The 18526-nt window shown below is 41.2% G+C and overlaps 1 protein-coding gene across 8 annotated transcripts in view; it reads right to left on the reverse strand.

The window, feature by feature from the left end:
* Positions 1-728: 728 nt before the first annotated feature.
* Positions 729-18526, reverse strand: part of ZFP1 (ZFP1 zinc finger protein) — a 68228-nt gene continuing 50430 nt past the window's right edge. For 3 of the 8 annotated variants that reach the window (XM_013998178.3, XM_013998177.3, XM_013998179.3), the window contains 2 exons: positions 6558-6684; positions 729-4715 (listed from right to left, as the gene is read on the reverse strand). In XM_013998178.3, coding sequence (XP_013853632.2) covers positions 3631-4715; positions 6558-6684 — 1212 coding nt within the window. In that variant the 3' untranslated portion in view covers positions 729-3630. Of the gene's footprint in view, positions 5427-5710; positions 6710-18526 lie in introns of those variants that run through there. The other 5 variants (XM_084959578.1, XM_005664345.4, XM_084959576.1 and 2 more) reach the window with 3 other exon arrangements.

The following is an 18526-nucleotide window of genomic DNA, read 5'->3' on the forward strand; positions in this document are numbered from 1 at the left end:
AGCAACCATGAGGTGGTGGGTTTGATCCCCGGCCTTGCTCAGTGGGTTAAGGATCTGGCCTTGCCGTGAGCTGTGGTGTAGGTCACAGACGCAGCTTGGATCCTGTGTGGCTGTGGCTGTGCCGTAGGCCAGCGCTGTAGTTCCAACTGGACCCCTAGCCTGGGAACCTCTATATGCCACAGGTGAGGCCCTAAAAAACAAAAAATAAAATCAGTGCAATAAAGACAGGTCATGGGGCCAAGTGCAGTGGGTATGGGTCTGGAGTCAGACAGGTGGAGGTCTGACTTCCAGAACACCTGCTACTAGCTGAGTTTTCTAATGCTAACTGTTCTGCCTCCTGGCCTGCACCTCACCAGTGGAATGACCCCTGCCTCTCAGCATGCTGTGAGGTTCATGAAATACAGTCATAGATTCAAGCTACAAGAACTCATCTTTAAGAGGAGTTTCCTCTAAAGCCACTTTGGTGTATGAGGATTACAAGGCACTTTCTAAAAAAAATTACAAGTTCTGATCTGGATTTCTAGGGCCTGGGGAGTAAACAGCTCATGAAAGGACAGTGACCTCCATGACCACTGGTGCAGTTCAAAGGTGGGTATGTTCAGGTTTAGCAAAGCATTCATAACTTGCTAATTTATAGTAGTAATAACCTTGGCATTCCCTGCATTTTTCATTGGTTTTTCTGTCTTTACTTTTTTTTTTTTTGTATTAAAGATCCATCACGTGAACAATGAATGTCAAATATTGCTTTTATTGAGAACACAGGCACAGGTGTACACCAGCCGTGAAGGGTGGAGCTGGAGCACAGCAGCTGGCCGTTGTACAGAGTAAGAGAACTGCCTTGTATTGTGCTATGTTAACTAAGGTTCATAAGTTAACTAACCGTGTCCATTTTAATGGGTCATGGTGGTATTCTAGTATGAACAAGTATTAACTTAGAGACTAAGGAATGCGTGAATAATTTTACATTGAAAGTAATGTTAATTGTATCTTTTGACTTTAGAGAATTGCTATCCTCCAGGCCCATAGAGTCATATATAAATACACAATATACACACAAGTTTTTCCCTCTCTCTTTCTGCCGCTCCCTCCGTCCACTCCCCCCCAGTCTGACCTGGTGGCATTTGCCCCTCCACACCCTTGCTCATGGAATACCATCCAGCCATGGCATATCTTCACCACAGTTGATTCAATCATTCCCTTACTGATGGTCAGTCAGTTTCCTTTTTTTGTCCTTACCAAAAAATACAGTATACCTTGACAAACATATCATCTTGGGTACTGGCACTTTTTTTCTTAGGGATAAATTTTCAGAAGGGAGTCTGCTGGGTTCAAGAGTCACTGGCCCCTGAACAGCACAACGTCAGGAGCACTGACCCTCTGTGCAGTTGAAAACCCGAGTGTAACTTAGGCCAGTGCTCTGAATCTGAGGTTCTGCATCTGCAGAGTCAACCAGTGGGGATGGTGTAGTCTTGTAGGATGTATTTGCTGAGAAAGATCCGTGTATAAGTGGACCTGTGCAGTTCAAACCTGTGTTGTCCCAGAGTCAACTGTGTACATTCTTAATGTTAAAAAACAGTGTTAAGATGATTTCCAAGGAGGTTGTTACAATTTATATTTCTAACAGCACTGAAAGAACTTAACCTCTCTCCTGCTTCCTTGCTATTAGTAGATGACAATTTAGAATGACAAAGACTTATTAGACTACAGATATTCTGATAATTTTGTTTAGAAAATCATGTTCTTATACAGTCACAGCATATCAATAATCTTCAAAAATAAGTGCAAGAAAAAAGCCAGTTTTGGTTACCATTTACAATTCTAACGCATGATTTGTGATTGATAAAAAAAGGAATTGTAAATCTGAAATCAACCCTAAAATGGTATATCTGAGTTAGGCAAAAAGCAAAAAAAATTTAGGTTAATCATTAAACAACTACATAAGGAGCGATCACTGAAAAGTCTAACTTTTCAAATGTTTGTGAGCCTTTAAAGCAAAGACATGACTTATATACCAAGTTAGGTCCTAAAGAAAAATGCTTTTGGTTGACAGCAGTCAAACTCATTGAAGTAGGATTTCTTTCCCCCCATTTTTGGCTGCCCTGCGGCATATGGAACTCCCAGGCCAGGGATCAGATCCAAGCCACAGTCTTCAGCTAAGCCGAGGATGCGGCAAGGCTGGATCCTTAACCCAAAGTGCTGGACCGGGGATCGAATCCATATCCCAACACTCCCAAGAGCTGTCAATCCTGCTGTGCCACAGCAGGAGCTCCAGAAATGCCTCCTATAAACAGACTATTGCAAAAATTTATTTCTGGGAGTTCCCGTCGTGGCACAGTGGTTGGCGAGTCCGACTAGGAACCATGGGGTTGTGGGTTCGGTCCCTGGCCTTGCTCAGTGGGTTGAGGATCCGGCGTTGCCGTGAGCTGTGGTGTAGGTTGCAGACGCAGCTCGGATCCCGCGTTGCTCTGGCTCTGGCATAGGCCGGTGGCTACGGCTCTGATTGGACCCCTAGACTGGGAAGCTCCATATGCCGCGGGAAGGGGCCCTAAAAAAGGCAAAAAGACAAAAAAAAAAAAAAAAAAAATTTCTGAAGTGGACTATGCACGTGGAAATTTTAAAAAGCAGTAAGACATTTATTGACAATTTCTTAAAATAAATTACTTTTTCCCTACAGTCTCTGAAATGTAACATTTGTGAACTACACACGCATTCTATTTTTTGCAAGACAATTTATAAAATATTAAGAGAAATACGGAAACACACAAAAATACAAGTCGTTTCTGGGTTATACAATATTTTGGTAAAAAGACATGCATCTGTCTGTAAACACCCCACTGAAAGATAGAGACAGCACAGTGGTATGGCTATTCTTTACACAGCCCGTTTATTCTGTGGTGCACACTGAGTGACAGAAGCCACCTCTGCCTCCTTCCACCCTCTCCAATTTCTCTTAATCACCTCACACTTGCATATTTATGTCAGTGAGACTTGTAAGAAATCTTCGGCAAACCCGGAAGGTTCCAACTTCACCAGTACGGTCTTCTGTTGACTGAGGAGGTAGCTCAGTTAACCATGGTCATACCAACTTCTACATGCCAGCAAGCAGGAGGAGAGAACACAGAGGCTATATGCTACTAAAACCTGTTAGATACTTCATTTGGAATGCATCCTGGGTTGTGAAGATAATGAAACACATGTGATGTTCAGTATGGAAAATCTTGATGCGTCCTGACTATCAGGACAAGAATTTCAAACTCCCGGTGCCGGAGTTAAATTTACACATGCAGACTGCAGTGTGTGTGGTGGCATGCTCCCGCACATAACCACCGACTTCCTAGTGTCCTGTCTCTAGATTCCGTACACTGCTGCCCGGAATATGTCATGATGGGAGAATTCATTCCCGATTTTTAAAAGCTCACTGTAATACAGGTAAGTTTGTTTATTTACAGCTGGAGATATGCTGATATGTATTATTTAGCTGGGTTTCTCATCTAACTTGCAGTACAACATTGCTCTCAGAAGACTCCATTTTTGCGCATTTCTGAGCTGATAGGTTATATCTCTGTATGAGCGCCCACGTTCCTACAGCACCTCCACATGGGCTCTCCCCAGTACAAGCTGGCTGCAGTCTCAGGGTTTATCCCCCGTATGAACTCTCTGATGGACACTGAGTCGAGACTTCCTGCTGAAGGCTTTCCCACATTCAGAACACTCATACGGTTTCTCGCCTGTATGGATTCGCAAATGTAATCTCAGGGTTGACCTCTGGCTGAAGGTTTTGCCGCATTCAGTACATTCATAGGGTTTCTCTCCTGTATGAGTTCTCATGTGTATAATAAGCTGTGAGTTCTGGATAAAGGATTTTCCACATTCACTGCACTCATAGCGTTTCTCCCCTGTGTGAATTTTCTGGTGTATAATGAGGTTTGATTTCTTAAAGAACGTTTTTGCACATTCGTTACACTCATAGGGTCGTTCTCCAGTATGAATTCTCTGGTGTGTAGTAAGTTCAAACTTCTGGGCAAATGTCTTGCCACACTCACTGCATTCGTAGGGCTTCTTTTCCATATGTGCTCTCTGGTGTACAATGAGGTTTGACTGGTGGGTGAAAGCTTTTCCACATTCAAGACATTCAAAGGGTTTCTCCCCAGTATGAATTCTCTGATGCTTAATGAGGTTCGCCTTATGGGAGAAGGTTTTCTTGCACACATTACATTCATAAGGTTTTTCTCCAGTATGTATTCTCTTATGACTAATGAGGAGTGATTTAAATGAGAAAGCCTTGTCACAATAATTACAGATAAAAGGTTGTACCAAATTTCTAATTTTCTGGTGTTTAAAAATGGCTTCTTTATGGCTGAAGGCTTTTCCACTTTTACTATATTCAGGGTAGTCCACTCCAGTATGGGGTTTCTCCTGCTTCACATAGAGGAGGGCTTTGCCAAATCCATTACAGTCGTCAGCTTTCTTTCGTAGATAGCTTCTATTGCTATTAAGTAAGTCTGAATTGTATCTCAAAGTTTTTTCATATAAGTCGTATTTATACGGTACTTGTCTTAAAGAAACAAAGTCTGTGCTAAGATTAAACGTTTTGCCAAAGAGATGATGATCTCTTTCTTCAATTGGGGTTTGGTTCTTAAAGATTATAAATGGCCTTGCCTGCTCATCTGGGTTTCTGTGGTCCTTCTCCATCTGGTCATCAGCCTTCCATACCTCTAGGAAAGAGCACATGAAATACTGTCAACACTTTCACCAGAATGTGAAGTCTCCACAAATGTTTCATCACAGGACTACCTCTTTGGTTTGGGACTCAGCTGTTCAAAAGTAAAAAAGTCCCTAGTGCAAAGTTTTCCTAGCTCTTAACTTTGGGGGAAAAAAGACAAAGCCTGTGGCAAAAGGGACAAAAAAACAGCACTACCAAATTATAAAACGGCTTTAAACGTGGGTGCAGTGAAATAAAAACAAATGACATAAGAAAGCTGGTAGGTAATTCCACACACAAAGCCAATCTAGTGTCCTCAAGGACACTACACAGTTGGCACAGATCGAGAAAATAAGCAGACAGATGTTAAGGGAAAAACCCAGACAGATCTAAGTTGAGCTTCCACCATTTAGACTGAATTATGGTGCTTCAAGGCTCTGTTCCCTTCTCTCTGCTCTATTCGTCTGGACCAATAATTTCCTCAAGGCAGCTTTTTTCACAGGTTTGCAGGGAGAACCCTATGCAGAGGTCCAATCTCCAAAGTGAGACTTTTGCAAACAGAAGGCAAAATCCAGAAACCCATACAGTCTGTAGGAAATAGAAAATGGGTCCAAGATCCTCTGACAGACTCACTGCTACTGCTGGTGGCACTCCTTTTGTTCTATCGAAGTAGTTTGAGAGAGAAAATATTTCTACCATCATATCTTATTTTTTTCCTTTTAATCTAATTTCTTTTTTTTTTTTTTTTTTGTCTTTTTGTTGTTGTTGTTGCTGTCTCTTGGGCCGCTTCCGCGGCATATGGAGGTTCCCAGGCTAGGGGCTGAATCGGAGCTGTAGCCACCGGCCTACGCCAGAGCCACAGCAACGCGGGATCCGAGCCGCGTCTGCAACCTACACCACAGCTCACGGCAACGCCGGATCGTTAACCCACTGAGCAAGGGCAGGGACCGAACCCGCAACCTCATGGTTCCTAGTCGGATTCGTTAACCACTGCGCCACGACGGGAACTCCTAATTTCTTCCTCAAACCAATCTTGTCCCTGCTTTTATGTGAAGGAATTTTAAGGGTCATATTTACCCGCCTCAACCTAGACCTTACAAACCTTTGCCTTCGTCTCTGTATTACTGGTTATTCCTGACTCTTGTGATCCTGCTGCCATCTGTGTCACTCTTATACTGAAAAACCTGTGTTTTCTTTAAGGCTATGACACCAATTCTCATGACCTAAAATATGGAAGTCACCATTTTGGCAAAATGAGAATACTAATGAAAAAAGGAACTAATTACAAAACAAAGTTTTAAAAAATGTTAGGCAAGAATTAAGGCTCGCATGTGAGAGGTTAATAGCTATAAAACTTAAAACAGGAAAAAAAGTTAAGCAAGGAGAGATGGTTATTTGGAGATATGGCTCAGATCTGAAGTACAAAAGTATCTGTTAGCCACCTCCAAAGGGTTAGGGATGTGAAAGACAGATTCCTAAAAAACATTCCAAAGGCACCATTACATCCATTGACTTCTATCTGATTCTCCTCCCTGCCTTGCACTTCTTCCCTAGAAAGTTCTGAATTGGAAATTTCTGATATTCACAACCCTCTCTCACTGATCCAACCTGAAAATCCGGTTTGATAATAATATCAGAACTTGATAGTGAAACAGAGCTCCTAACTGCCTGGACTTCAGAAAGCTTGGAAACAAAGAAGGTAAAACTTGAGAGTTTGCATTCTCTCTAAGCTTCAATACATGAAGTGTGAAACCAAAACCACTTAGTAATTCAGAAGCTCCTAATTTTGGGTACCTGAGAAAGGACCTAAAGGCTACTAGGCAAACCTTGAACTATGCCTGAAAGCTGTGCTTACCCACTGAAAGTAAGTTGCTATAATTCTCCAGCATCACATCCATGTAGAGGATCCTCTGAGAGGGGTCCAGTTGCTCCCATTCCTCCTGGGTGAAGTCCACAGTCACATCCGTGAATGAAACTGACCCCTGAAATGGCATATTGCTATTCATTCTGAAATGATCAACACCAGTGATGTAGGAAGGACATGTGAAAACTTACTCTTACCATGTTGTAAAAAGAGTCATTTATCTTTAAAATTTACCTATGACACCAACTGTAAAATGTCATTGTTTTGTCATGTCTTCAAATATTTTTAGAAAGCATTTATTCAGATTCCCCTACATCTCTGGCACTGTCCTATTTGGCAGATATCTAAGCTTAATAAAACACTTTCTTCTCGGAAGATGCACATATGGCTAGAGTCACACAGACATTAATATGCAGTGTTTAATGTTAACACTATAGTGACGATGCTCACGGAGGTATTATTTTTGGCATCTCAAACTACATAATATTAAAAGATTAATTAAAGCTTTAAATATTTAAAGGCAGAAGGTGAAATTCTAAGATAAAATATCAGGCATAAGTAAAGCTCTGCACCATATCAAAACCATAAAAAGAGTTTTAGAAGGGCAAAACCAAGTGAGACTACCTCAAACTGACAAGCTTCTGCAGAGCAAAGGAAAACAACAACATGAAAAGGCACACTACCAAATGGGAGGATATATGCGCAAGGTGTATATCTGAGAAGGGGTTAATCTCCAAAATACATAAAGAACTCAAAGCAAAAAAAAACAAAAACAAAAAACCGATTAAAAAATACGCAGAGGAGGAGTTCCCGTCGTGGCACAGTGGTTAACAAATCCGACTAGGAACCATGAGGTTGCGGGTTCGGTCCGTGCACCTGCTCAGTGGGTTAACGATCCGGCGTTGCCGTGAGCTGTGGTGTAGGTTGCAGATACAGCTCGGATCTCGCGTTGCTGTGGCTCTGGCATAGGCCAGTGGCTACGGCTCTGATTGGACCCCTAGACTGGGAACCTCCATATGCCGCGGGAGTGGCCCAAGAAATAGCAAAAAGACAAAAAAAAAAAAAAAAATACGCAGAGGAGATAGACATTTTTCCAAAGAGTACATGAGAAGGTGTTGAAAATCACCAATCATCAGGGATATGCAAATCAAAACCACACTGAAATATCACCGCACTTGTTAGAATGGCTATTATAAAAGAGGACATCTACAACGACTTACACATTTACATTGTGTTAGGTATTTTACCCTAGAGATGATTTAAAGTACACAGGAAGATGTATGGAGGTTATATATAAATACTATGCCTTTTATATAAGGGAGCTGAGCATCTACAGATTTTGGTGTCAAAGGGGGCATCCTGGAACAATTCCCCAGGGATACTGAGGGACGATTGTCCTCATGCTCAGCTCAACAGTATTTATATTTATTTTTTTTTGGGGGGGGGGTCTTTTTGCTATTTCTTTGGGCCGCTCCCTCGGCATATGGAGGTTCCCAGGCTAGGGGTCGAATCGGAGCTGTAGCCATTGGCCTACGCCCGAGCCCCAGCAACGCGGGATCCGAGCCGCGTCTGTGACCTACACCACAGCTCACGGCAACGCCGGATCGTTAACCCACTGAGCAAGGGCAGGGACTGAACCCGCAACCTCATGGTTCCTAGTCGGATTCGTTAACCACTGCGCCACGACGGGAACTCCTCAACAGTATTTATAAAAGCCAGGATACGGAAACAACCTAAGTATCCACTGATGGAGGAAAAGATAAAGAAATTGGGGCAAATACACACACACACACACACACACACACACACACACACACACACACACACTGGAATATTATTCAGCCATAAAAAATGGCATGTTACCATTTGTTATAATATGGATGGAACTTGAGAGCATTATGTCAAGTGAAATAGGTCAGACAGGGAGTTCCCGTCATGGCTCAGCAGAAATGAAACTGACTAGCATCCATGAGGACACAGGTTTGATCCCTGCCCTTGCTCAGTGGGTTAAGGATCTAGCATTGCTGTGAGCTGCAGTGTAGATTGCACACTTGGGTCGGATCTAGCATTGCTGTGGTGCAGGCCAGTGGCTAAAGCTCTGATTCGACCCCTAGACTGGGAACCTCTATATGCTGTGGGTACAGCCCTTAAAAAAAAAAAAAAAAAAAAAAGACACAAAACAGACAAATACCATATAATCTCAATTACATGTGGAATCTAAACAAACAAGACAAACAAGTATGTAGATACAGAGAACAGACTGGTGATTGCCAGAGGCTAGGGGATAGAGCTAGGAGAAATGGGCCAAAAGATACAAACTTCCAGTTATAAAATCACATAATATACAGTATGGTGACCATGGTTAATAATGCTGTACTGCATATCTGAAAGTTGCTAAGAGAACAGATCTTAAAAGTTTTCATTATAAGAAAAAACTATGTATGGTGATGGATATTAACTAGACATTGTTATCACCTCACAAAACATACAAATATCAAATAATGTACAAGTGAAATAAGATGGCCAATTATACTTCAATAAAAAATAAAAGTCTACTAATTAAAAAAGAATGTTCACAATTACATTTTGCGTAAGAGCCCCAAACTGGAAGAACAAGTTCATCAATAGATTAATTTCTGGTGGTGTATTAAAACAACTATAAAGCAATGAAAAGGAACTAATTCCAGCTACAGAGGGAGGATTTCCCAAGGGTTTCAACAATGTTGGCTACCTAAAAAGACAAAAAAAAAAAAAAGTAGGCTAATTTTTACTTCCTGGCCTGAATGTAAATATGATACTTTTTATTCTAATAAATAGTTCTCATGAGACAAAAGACATGCTAAAGCATATAAATACGAAGAGTCATAAACTAGAAAACCAAGCTTTTCACCAAAACCAGGAAGAGGAAGTTGTAAGGAAAGCAAAACTGAAGATCCTTTGATTCACTTGGCCACATGACAGGTCCCATAAGAACTTCTGCCTTGCTGCCACACCAACAAGGGGGATAAACCTGTGGCACATGATTTTGGCTCAAGTTCAATGAATCAGAAATGACTCTAATATCAAATATGAAACTTTTCTGTATTTTTTCTAACACTGCTGTTTTCTATACTCTGTACAAAAACTTGCTCCAAAAGTTAGTGGTAAGACACAATTCTGACAGTATAGCACTGAAAGGGAGGGCAAACAAAACTGTGCTCAAAGAGTCACTTCTGTCAATGACATGCAGTTTTGACCTGGAATGAATTTTGTGTTCAGAGAAGAAATCTAATGGCCGTGAGTAGAGATATATATTCAGTGTATCTGGTACCCAGAGCAGACCTCAACCCTTCAAACTATTAAACATCTAAAATATTGACCTACAAATTTACTTCTGATTACAAGAATTCTCTCTAACCTGTTCACATTCCCTCTCTTTTGAATCTGTACATCTGCCATCTTGACCTATGTCATAGCTGCGGCAATGCTGGATACTTAACCCACTGTGATGGGCCAGGGATTAAACCAGTGCCTCCAAAGAGACAAGCTAGATCTCGAACCCACTGTACCACAGTGGGAACACCCATATTTGTCATCATCTTTAAAATCCATGCCCCAGTGACTTCCCATCATCTCCCTCTCATAACTTGTAGTCTCAGGAAAAGTTATAGGAAGAAAAAAAAAAACCAAAAACATGAGACAAAGGCCTGGCCACTACAAATGACCTAGTTATACTGCACAAATTTTCAGATAACCCAACTGTATTATTTCATGACATCTTATAGGAATCTTTAGCCACTTAGCATGGGAGCAGACAATGCAGACAGAGGGTTCATCTGTGCCTGAGATCAGTGACACTGAGGTCAATTATAGAGTTGAAATTTTCCCAGGAATAAATACGTATTACCATTTTCAGATCACTTCTGAAAGTATAATTCTCAAAATAAGTACACTAGGAAAATCCCAGGGCCTAAATTAGGAACCAAGGACACAAGGACTAAGATATTTCCACCCTCTCAAGTCTTAACCTTTGCTTCCTCTTTCCACAAACACCTCAGCTATAACAAAAGCTCCTTAAGTCTTATTTCCTGCCTCCTCTTCTTCTCGTCTACTCTAAATTATAAAGCTAACAGAATTTTTCTGAAGTATAGCTCTAATTATATGATTACCCTGATTAGCAACATTATCCGTTATCTCCTGAACTAATGACTGGCCCAACATTCAGTACCATTCGAATTCCTTTTCCGTCTCCCTTTCCCCTGCCCCCCCCCCCCCCCCTCTGCTCAGACCCTCCCACTTAGGTCACATCACGGATCACTTAGATGTGATCTTCCATATTGGAGTCCTTATTTTCTTTTAAACCCTGGGGCACTGTGTATTTCTCTTGTGGCACTTATTTCACTCTGCTCTTTTTTTTTTTTTTTTTTTCTCTTTTTAAAAATGTGTCTTGTTTATGTGGGAGAAGAATCTGAAAAAAGAACAGATGTGTGTACATGTAAAACTGATTTACTTTGTTGCACAGCAGAAATGATCACAACACTGTAAATCAACTAAACTTCAATATAACTTCCTATTTTTATTTTATTTTTTTGTCTTTTTGCCATTTTTCTTGGGCCGCTCCCGCAGCATATGGAGGTTCCCAAGCTAGGGGTCGAATCGGAGCCGTAGCCGCTGGCCTACGCCAGAGCCAAAGAAATGCAGGGTCCGAGCCACGTCTGCGACCTACACCAAAGCTCACAGCAACGCCGGATCCTTAACCCACTGAGCAAGGCCAGGGATCAAACCCGAAACCTCATGGTTCCTAGTCGGATTTGTTAACCACTGAGCCACCACGGGAACTCCTCAATATAACTTTTTAAAAAATATTCCTTATTCCTCTTACTTTCCATTAGATGCAATTTTTTAGACCAGATTTTTTTTTTTTTTTTTTTTTTTTGGTCTTTTTAGGGCTGCACGCACGACATATGGAGGTTCCCAGGCCAGTGGTCTAATTGGAGCCATAGCCACTGGCCTACTCCACAGCCACAGCAACACAAGATCCGAGCTGCATCTGCAGCCAACACCACAGCTCACGGCAAGGATGGATCGTTAACCCACTGAATGAGGCCAAGGATCGAACCTGAGTCCTCATGGGTGCTAGTCGGATTGCTGAGCCAATGATGGGAACTCCCAGAAACTGTATCTTTGTATTCTTTTAGCAGAAAGTAAATGAGTACATGTTAGGTACTCAAATGAGATAAAAACAATACTATTGAATGTATCTCAGTTTTAAACTTTTCCCCCCACTAACTTCCTGCTTCCTGAAGAGCCATGCCACTTAATTCCTGCAGCAACATCCTAAGTAGCTATCTAAAATAATATAGCATCTCTACTGTTCACACTCAGATTATATAAACATTTTGGTAAATCCTAAAATACGGCTCATTTTCCTGAGATGTCATGCATACCAACCTGCTTGTCTCTTCATTAAAAATGCTCTATGTTATTTGTAATCTGCTTGATTCCCAGGTCAAGTCTGGCTGTACCTGTATTGACAATTTATTTGTATTTGGCTACTGGCCTTAGTAGTAGTTATTTAGCTCTTTAGCATCCAGGATATGGTCAGTCCATTCACAGAGTAAGTATAAGTAAAATCATCACCACATTGTCAGCATAATTTAAGCAGAGACACAATGGGACTCATCATCACACAGGCATAAATCATAGACTAAATAACCTTTCGCAAAAGAAACAGTATAGCATAAAACTGAGCAGAAAAAGTGTTAGAAAACATATATTAACAGCAGATTAGACACAGCTGAAGAGATGGTGAGTAAACTGGAAGATTGGTCAGTAAGGAATGTCCAGACTGAAATACAGAAAGGACAAAGGATGGAAAACGCATCAAGATGCCTAAGAGACACAACGGACAAAGTAAAGGTCTAACATACTTGCAAATGGAGTCCACTAAGAGAAGCAAAATGCAACAGAAATAGTATTTGAGAAAATAATGGCTTTAGACCTTTCTGGAACAGTTCACATTAGACTACAGAATATCACTAACCCAAGAATAAATATAAAGAAAACCACATTTAGGCATATTATAATAAAACTGCTAAAAATCCCAGAGGGAAAAAAATACTTTGGTTTCAGAGGCACAACAATAACATTGACAGTTGGCTTTTCAAAAGAAACAATGGAAGATAGAAAATGACGGAATACTGGTAAAAGGACTAGAGCTCATGTTCTCTTATAAGAGCAACAATATTACAACCAACTGCTGAACAACCTCCAGACAAATAGACTGCACACTATCAAAAAAGATATCCTATTCCAGAAGACAAAGAGGAGGCAACATCAAGATGGTAGGTGGGGCAATTATAGCATATAAGCAACCCCATACTCACCAGGATCAGAATGGGAGAAAATCGCAAAACAATGCAAAATACAAGGGCTTAATCTCCAAAATATACAAACAACTTATAAAACTCAACAGCAAAAAACCAAACAACCTAACTGAAAAATGGGCAGAAGATCTAAACAGACTCCAAAGAAGACATACAGATGGGCAGCAGGCACATGAAAAAATGCTCGACATCACTAATTATTAGAGAAATGCAAATCAAAACTACAATGAAGTACCATCTCACACCAGTCAGAATGGCCATCAGTAAGTCTACAAATAACAAATGCTGGAAAGGTGTAGAGAAAAGGGAACCTTCTTACACTGTTGGCAGGAATGTAAACTGGTGCAACCACTATGGAAAGCAGTATGGAGGGTCTTTGAAAACTAAAAATAGAATTACCATTTGATCTAGCAATCCCACTCCTGGGCTCTATCCAGAAAAAACCATGACTCAAAAAGATACATGTTTCCAGTGTTCATTACACCACTATTTACAATAGCCAAGACATGGAAGCAACCTAAATGTCTGCTGGATAAGATAAAGAAGATAGGCTACTGGAGTTCCCATCCTGGCGGGGACTAGGGTTCTGGCCAGGAACCATGAGGGTGTGGGTTCGATCTCTGGTCTAGCTCAGTGGGTTGAGGATCCAGCATTGCCATGAGCTGTGGTATAGGTCGAAGATTCAGCTTGGATCCTGCGTTGTCATGCTTGTGGTGCAGGCTGGCAGCTGTAGCTCTGATTCAACTCCTAGCCTGGGAACCTCCATATGCTATGGGTGCAGCCCTTAAAAAAAGAAGATGTAGTATATATACACAATGGAATATCACTCAGCCATAAAAAGGAATGAAATAATGCATTTGAAGCTACATGGATGGACCTAGAAATTATCATGCTGAAGTTAGAGACACAAATGTCATATGCTATCACTTATATGGGGAATCAAAAAAAAAAAAAAAAAAGGACACAATGAACTCCTTTGCAGAACAGATACTGACTCAGACTTTGAAAAACGTATAGTTTCCAAAGGAGACAGGTTGGGGGGAGGGGTGGGCTGGGGGTTTGGGATGGAAATGCTGTAAAACTGGGTTGCAATGATTGTTGTACGACTATAAATATGATAAAATTCATTGAGTTGAAAAAATAAAATTAGGTCAATTTAAAAAAAGAGAATAGAGATGGGATTAAGATGGTGGAATAGACGGACTGAAGCTCAACTTCTCTCCTAAAAACAACAAAATTCACAACTAAAGACTGAGCACTCTTCACCCAAATGGACCGGAAACCTTAAAAAAGATACCCCTACTCCAGAAGAAAAAGAGGAGGCCACATCAAGAGGTAGGAGGGGCGATTTCGCAATATAAACAACCCCATACCTCCTGGGTGGGAAGCTCCACAGACTGGAAACTAACTGCTTCACAGAGACTCACCTACAGGACTGAGAGTTCTGAGCCACACATCAAACTCTCACGTGTGGGGATCTGGCATGGGGAGAAAGAGCCCCAGTGCATCTGGCATTGAAGGCCAGTGGGGCTTGTGCACAGGAGCTCCAGGGGACTGGGGGAAACGGAGACCCCATTCTTACAAGGTGCACACAGACTTTCATGTGCACTGAGTCCCAGGGCAAAGCAAAGTCTCCAAGGGAATCTGGGTCAAACCTAACTGCAGTTCTTGGAGGACCTCCTGGGAAAACAGGGGTGAACGTGGGCTTGTTGAGAGGGAAGGACATTGAAAGCAAAGCTCTTGGGAATATTCAGCAACAGTGCCTTTCTCTGGAGGTGGCCATTTAGGGAAAATCTGGCCCCACCCGTCAGTAAGCTGCTGAGAAGCCCCAGGGCAAACAACAATCCAGGTGGGATCACAGCCCTGCCCCTCAGTAAACAGGCTACCTAAAGACCCCTCAGGCACAGAGCTGCCTCTAATCCCATCCAGAGACAAAGCCCCACCCACCGAGGGATTAGCATTGGCTCCACCTACCAGGGGCAAGCATCAACCCTCCCATCAGGAAGCCTACAGCAAGCTCCCATACTGACTTCAGCCACAGGGGGGCAGACATCAGAAGTAAGAGAGGCTACAACTCTAGTATCTGTAAGAAGGTCACCACACCAAACACCTATAAAAATGAAAAGACAGACGACTATAACTCAGATGAGGGAAAAAGGAAACACCCCAGAAAAACAGCTAAGTGATCAGGAGATTCTCAGTCTCCAGGAAAAAGATTTTAGACTGTTGATGCTGAAGATGATGCAAGACATTGGAAATAAACTGGAGGCAAAGATGGATAACTTACAGGAAACACTGAGCAAAGAGATACAACATATAAAACTTAAGCAAGAAGAGATGCAAAATACAATAACTGAAATTAAAAAATCCATGAGAAGCAGCCAACAGCAAATACAGGAGGCAGAAGAACGAATAAGCAAGGTGGAGGACCGATTAGTGGAAATCACGGATGCGGAACAGCAAAGAGAAAAAAGATTGAGAACAAATGAAGAGAGTCTCAGAGAACTCTGGGACAATGTTAACTGCACCAACATCCGTATTATAGGGGTGCCAGAAGGAGAAGAGAGAGAGAAGGAGACAGAAGAAATATTCCAAGAGATAATAGCCAAAAACTTCCCTAACATGGGAAAGGAATCACTCACTCAAATCCAGGAAGCACAACGAATACCATATAAAATAAACCCAAGGAGGAACACCTCGAGACACATACTAATCAAACTGGCCAAAATTAAAGACAAAGAGAAAATATTGAAAGCAGCTAGGGAAAAGAAACAAATAACATACAAGGGAACCCCGATAAGGTTATCGGCAGATTCTTCAGCAGAAACTCTGCAGGCCAGAAACTCTGCAGGGAGTGGCATGATAGGCTTAACGCGATGAAAGGAAAAAACCTCCAAGCAAGATTACTCTACCCAGCAAGGCTCTCATTCAGATTTGAAGGAGAAATCAAAACCTTCACAGATAAGCAAAAGCTGAGAGAATTCAGCAACACTAAACCAACTTTACAACAAATACTAAAGGAACTTCCCTAGGCAGAAAAGAACAAGAGAAGAAGGAAAGAAAAAAGAGCAACAAAAACAAATCCAAAGCAATGAATAAAATGGCAATAAGAACATACATATCAATAATTACCTTAAATGTTACAGGACTAAATGCCCCAACCAAAAGACAGAGACTTGCTGAATGGATACAAAAACAAGACCCATATATATGCTGTCTTCAAGAGACCCACTTCACTTCTAGGGACACATACAAATTGAAAGGGAGAGGATGGAAGAAAATATTTCATGCAAATGGGGATCAAAAGAAAGCTGGAGTAGCAATACTCATATCAGACAAAATAGACTTTAAAATGAAGAATATTTTAAGGGACAAAGGACATTATATAATGATCAAAGGATCAATCCAAGAAGATGATATAAAAATTTTAAATATCTACGCACCCAACACAGGTTCACCACAATATATAAGGTAACTGCTAACAACCTTAAAAGGAGAAATCGACAATAACACAATCGTAGTGGAGGACCCCACTTCCAGCAGTGGACAAATCAACCAGACAGAAAATCAATAAGGAAACACAGGCCCTCAATGAAGCATTAAACCAGATGGACTTCATAGATATTTATAGGACATTTCATCCAAAAGCAACAGAATACACATTCTTCACAAGTGCACATGGAACATTCTCTAAGACTGATCAAAACCTGGGCTACAAATCCAACCTCAGTAACTTTAAGAAAATTGAAATCATATCAAGCATCTTTTCCGACCACAACACTGTACAACTGGAAATCAACAAGAAAAAAACTGCAAAAAACCACAAACACGTGGAGACTAAACAACATGCTACTAAATAACCAATGGATCACTGAAGAAATCAAAGAGGAAATTAAAAAATACCTAGCAGCAAATGACAACGAAGATATACGACACTCCAAAACCTATGGGATGCAGCAAAAGCTGTTCTAAGAGGAAAGTTTATAGCAATACAAGCCCACCTCAGGAAACAAGAAAAAGCTCAAATAAACAAGCTAACTTTACATCTAAAGCAGCTCAAGAGAGAAGAAGAGACAAGACCTAAAGTTAGTAGAAGGAAAGAAATCATAACGATCAGAGCAGAACTCAATGAAATAGAAACAAAGAAAACCATAGAAAAGACCAATGAAACGAGAAGCTGGTTCTTTGAAAAGATCAACAAAATTGATAAACCCGTAGCCAGACTTATCAAGCAAAAAAGAGAGATGACTCAAATCAATAAAATTAGAAATGAAAAAGGAGAAGTAACAATGGACATCACAGAAATACAAAGGATCATAAGAGACTACTATATGCAGCTATATGCCAATAAAATGGAAAACCTAGAAGAAACGGACAAATTCTTTGAAAAGTACAATCTTCCTAGACTAAACCAAGATGAAATAGAAAAGACGAGTGGACCAATCACAAGAACTGAAATTGAAACTGTGATTAAAAAACTTCCAACAGGGAGTTCCCGTCGTGGCCCAGTGGTTAACGAATCCGACTAGGAACCATGAGGTTGCGGGTTCGGTCCCTGCCCTTGCTCGGTGGGTTAACGATCCGGCATTGCCGTGAGCTGTGGTGTAGGTTGCAGACGCGGCTCGGATCCCGCGTTGCTGTGGCTCTGGCATAGGCCGGTGGCTACAGCTCCGATTCAACCCCTAGCCTGGGAATCTCCATATGCCGCGGGAGCGGCTCAAGAAATAGCAACAACAACAACAACAAAAGACCAAAAAAAGATAAAAAAAAAAAACTTCCAACAAACAAAAGTCCAGGACGAGATGGCTTCACAGGCAAATTCTATCGAACATTTAGAGAAGAGCTAACACCTCTCCTTCTGTAACTATTCCAAAAAATTGCAGAGGAAGGGACACTCCCAAACTCATTCTATGAGGCCACCATCACCCTGATACCAGTACCAGACAAACATTCCACAAAAAAAGAAAACTACAGGCCAATTTCACTGATGAACATAGATGCAAAAATCCTCAACAAAATAGTAGCAAACCACATCCAACAATACATTAAAAGGACTGTACATCATGATCAAGTGGGATTTATCCCAGGGATGCAAGGATTCTTCAATATCCACAAATCCATCAGTGTGATACACCACATTAACAAACTGAAGAATGAAAACCATATGATCCTCTCCATAGACGCGGAAAAAGCCTTTGACAAAACCCAACACCCAATTCTGATAAAAACCCTTCAGAAAGTGGGCATAACGGGAACCTACCTCAACATGATAAGGGCCATATATGACAAACCCACAGTGAACATCATTCTCAACGGTGAAAAGCTGAAAGAATTCCCTCTAAGATCAGGAACAAGACAAGGATGTCCGCTCTCGCCACTACTCTTCAACATAGTTCTGGAAGTCCTAGCCACAGCAATCAGAGAAGTGAAAGAGATAAAAGGAATCCAAATTGGAAGGGAAAAAGTAAAACTATCACTATTTGCAGGTGACATGATACTATACCTAGAGAATCCTAAGGACCCTAAGAAAACTCTTAGAACTCATCCATGAATTTGGCAAAGTCACAGGATACAAAATTAATACACAGAAATAGA

The sequence above is a fragment of the Sus scrofa genome, chromosome 6 (genome assembly GCF_054392235.1).
Source record: "Sus scrofa isolate SSC_HxYL_T2T_F1_AM1 chromosome 6, Sscrofa_HxYL_maternal_Yorkshire_Landrace_v2.0, whole genome shotgun sequence".
In the NCBI taxonomy this organism is placed as follows: Eukaryota; Metazoa; Chordata; class Mammalia; order Artiodactyla; family Suidae; genus Sus; species Sus scrofa.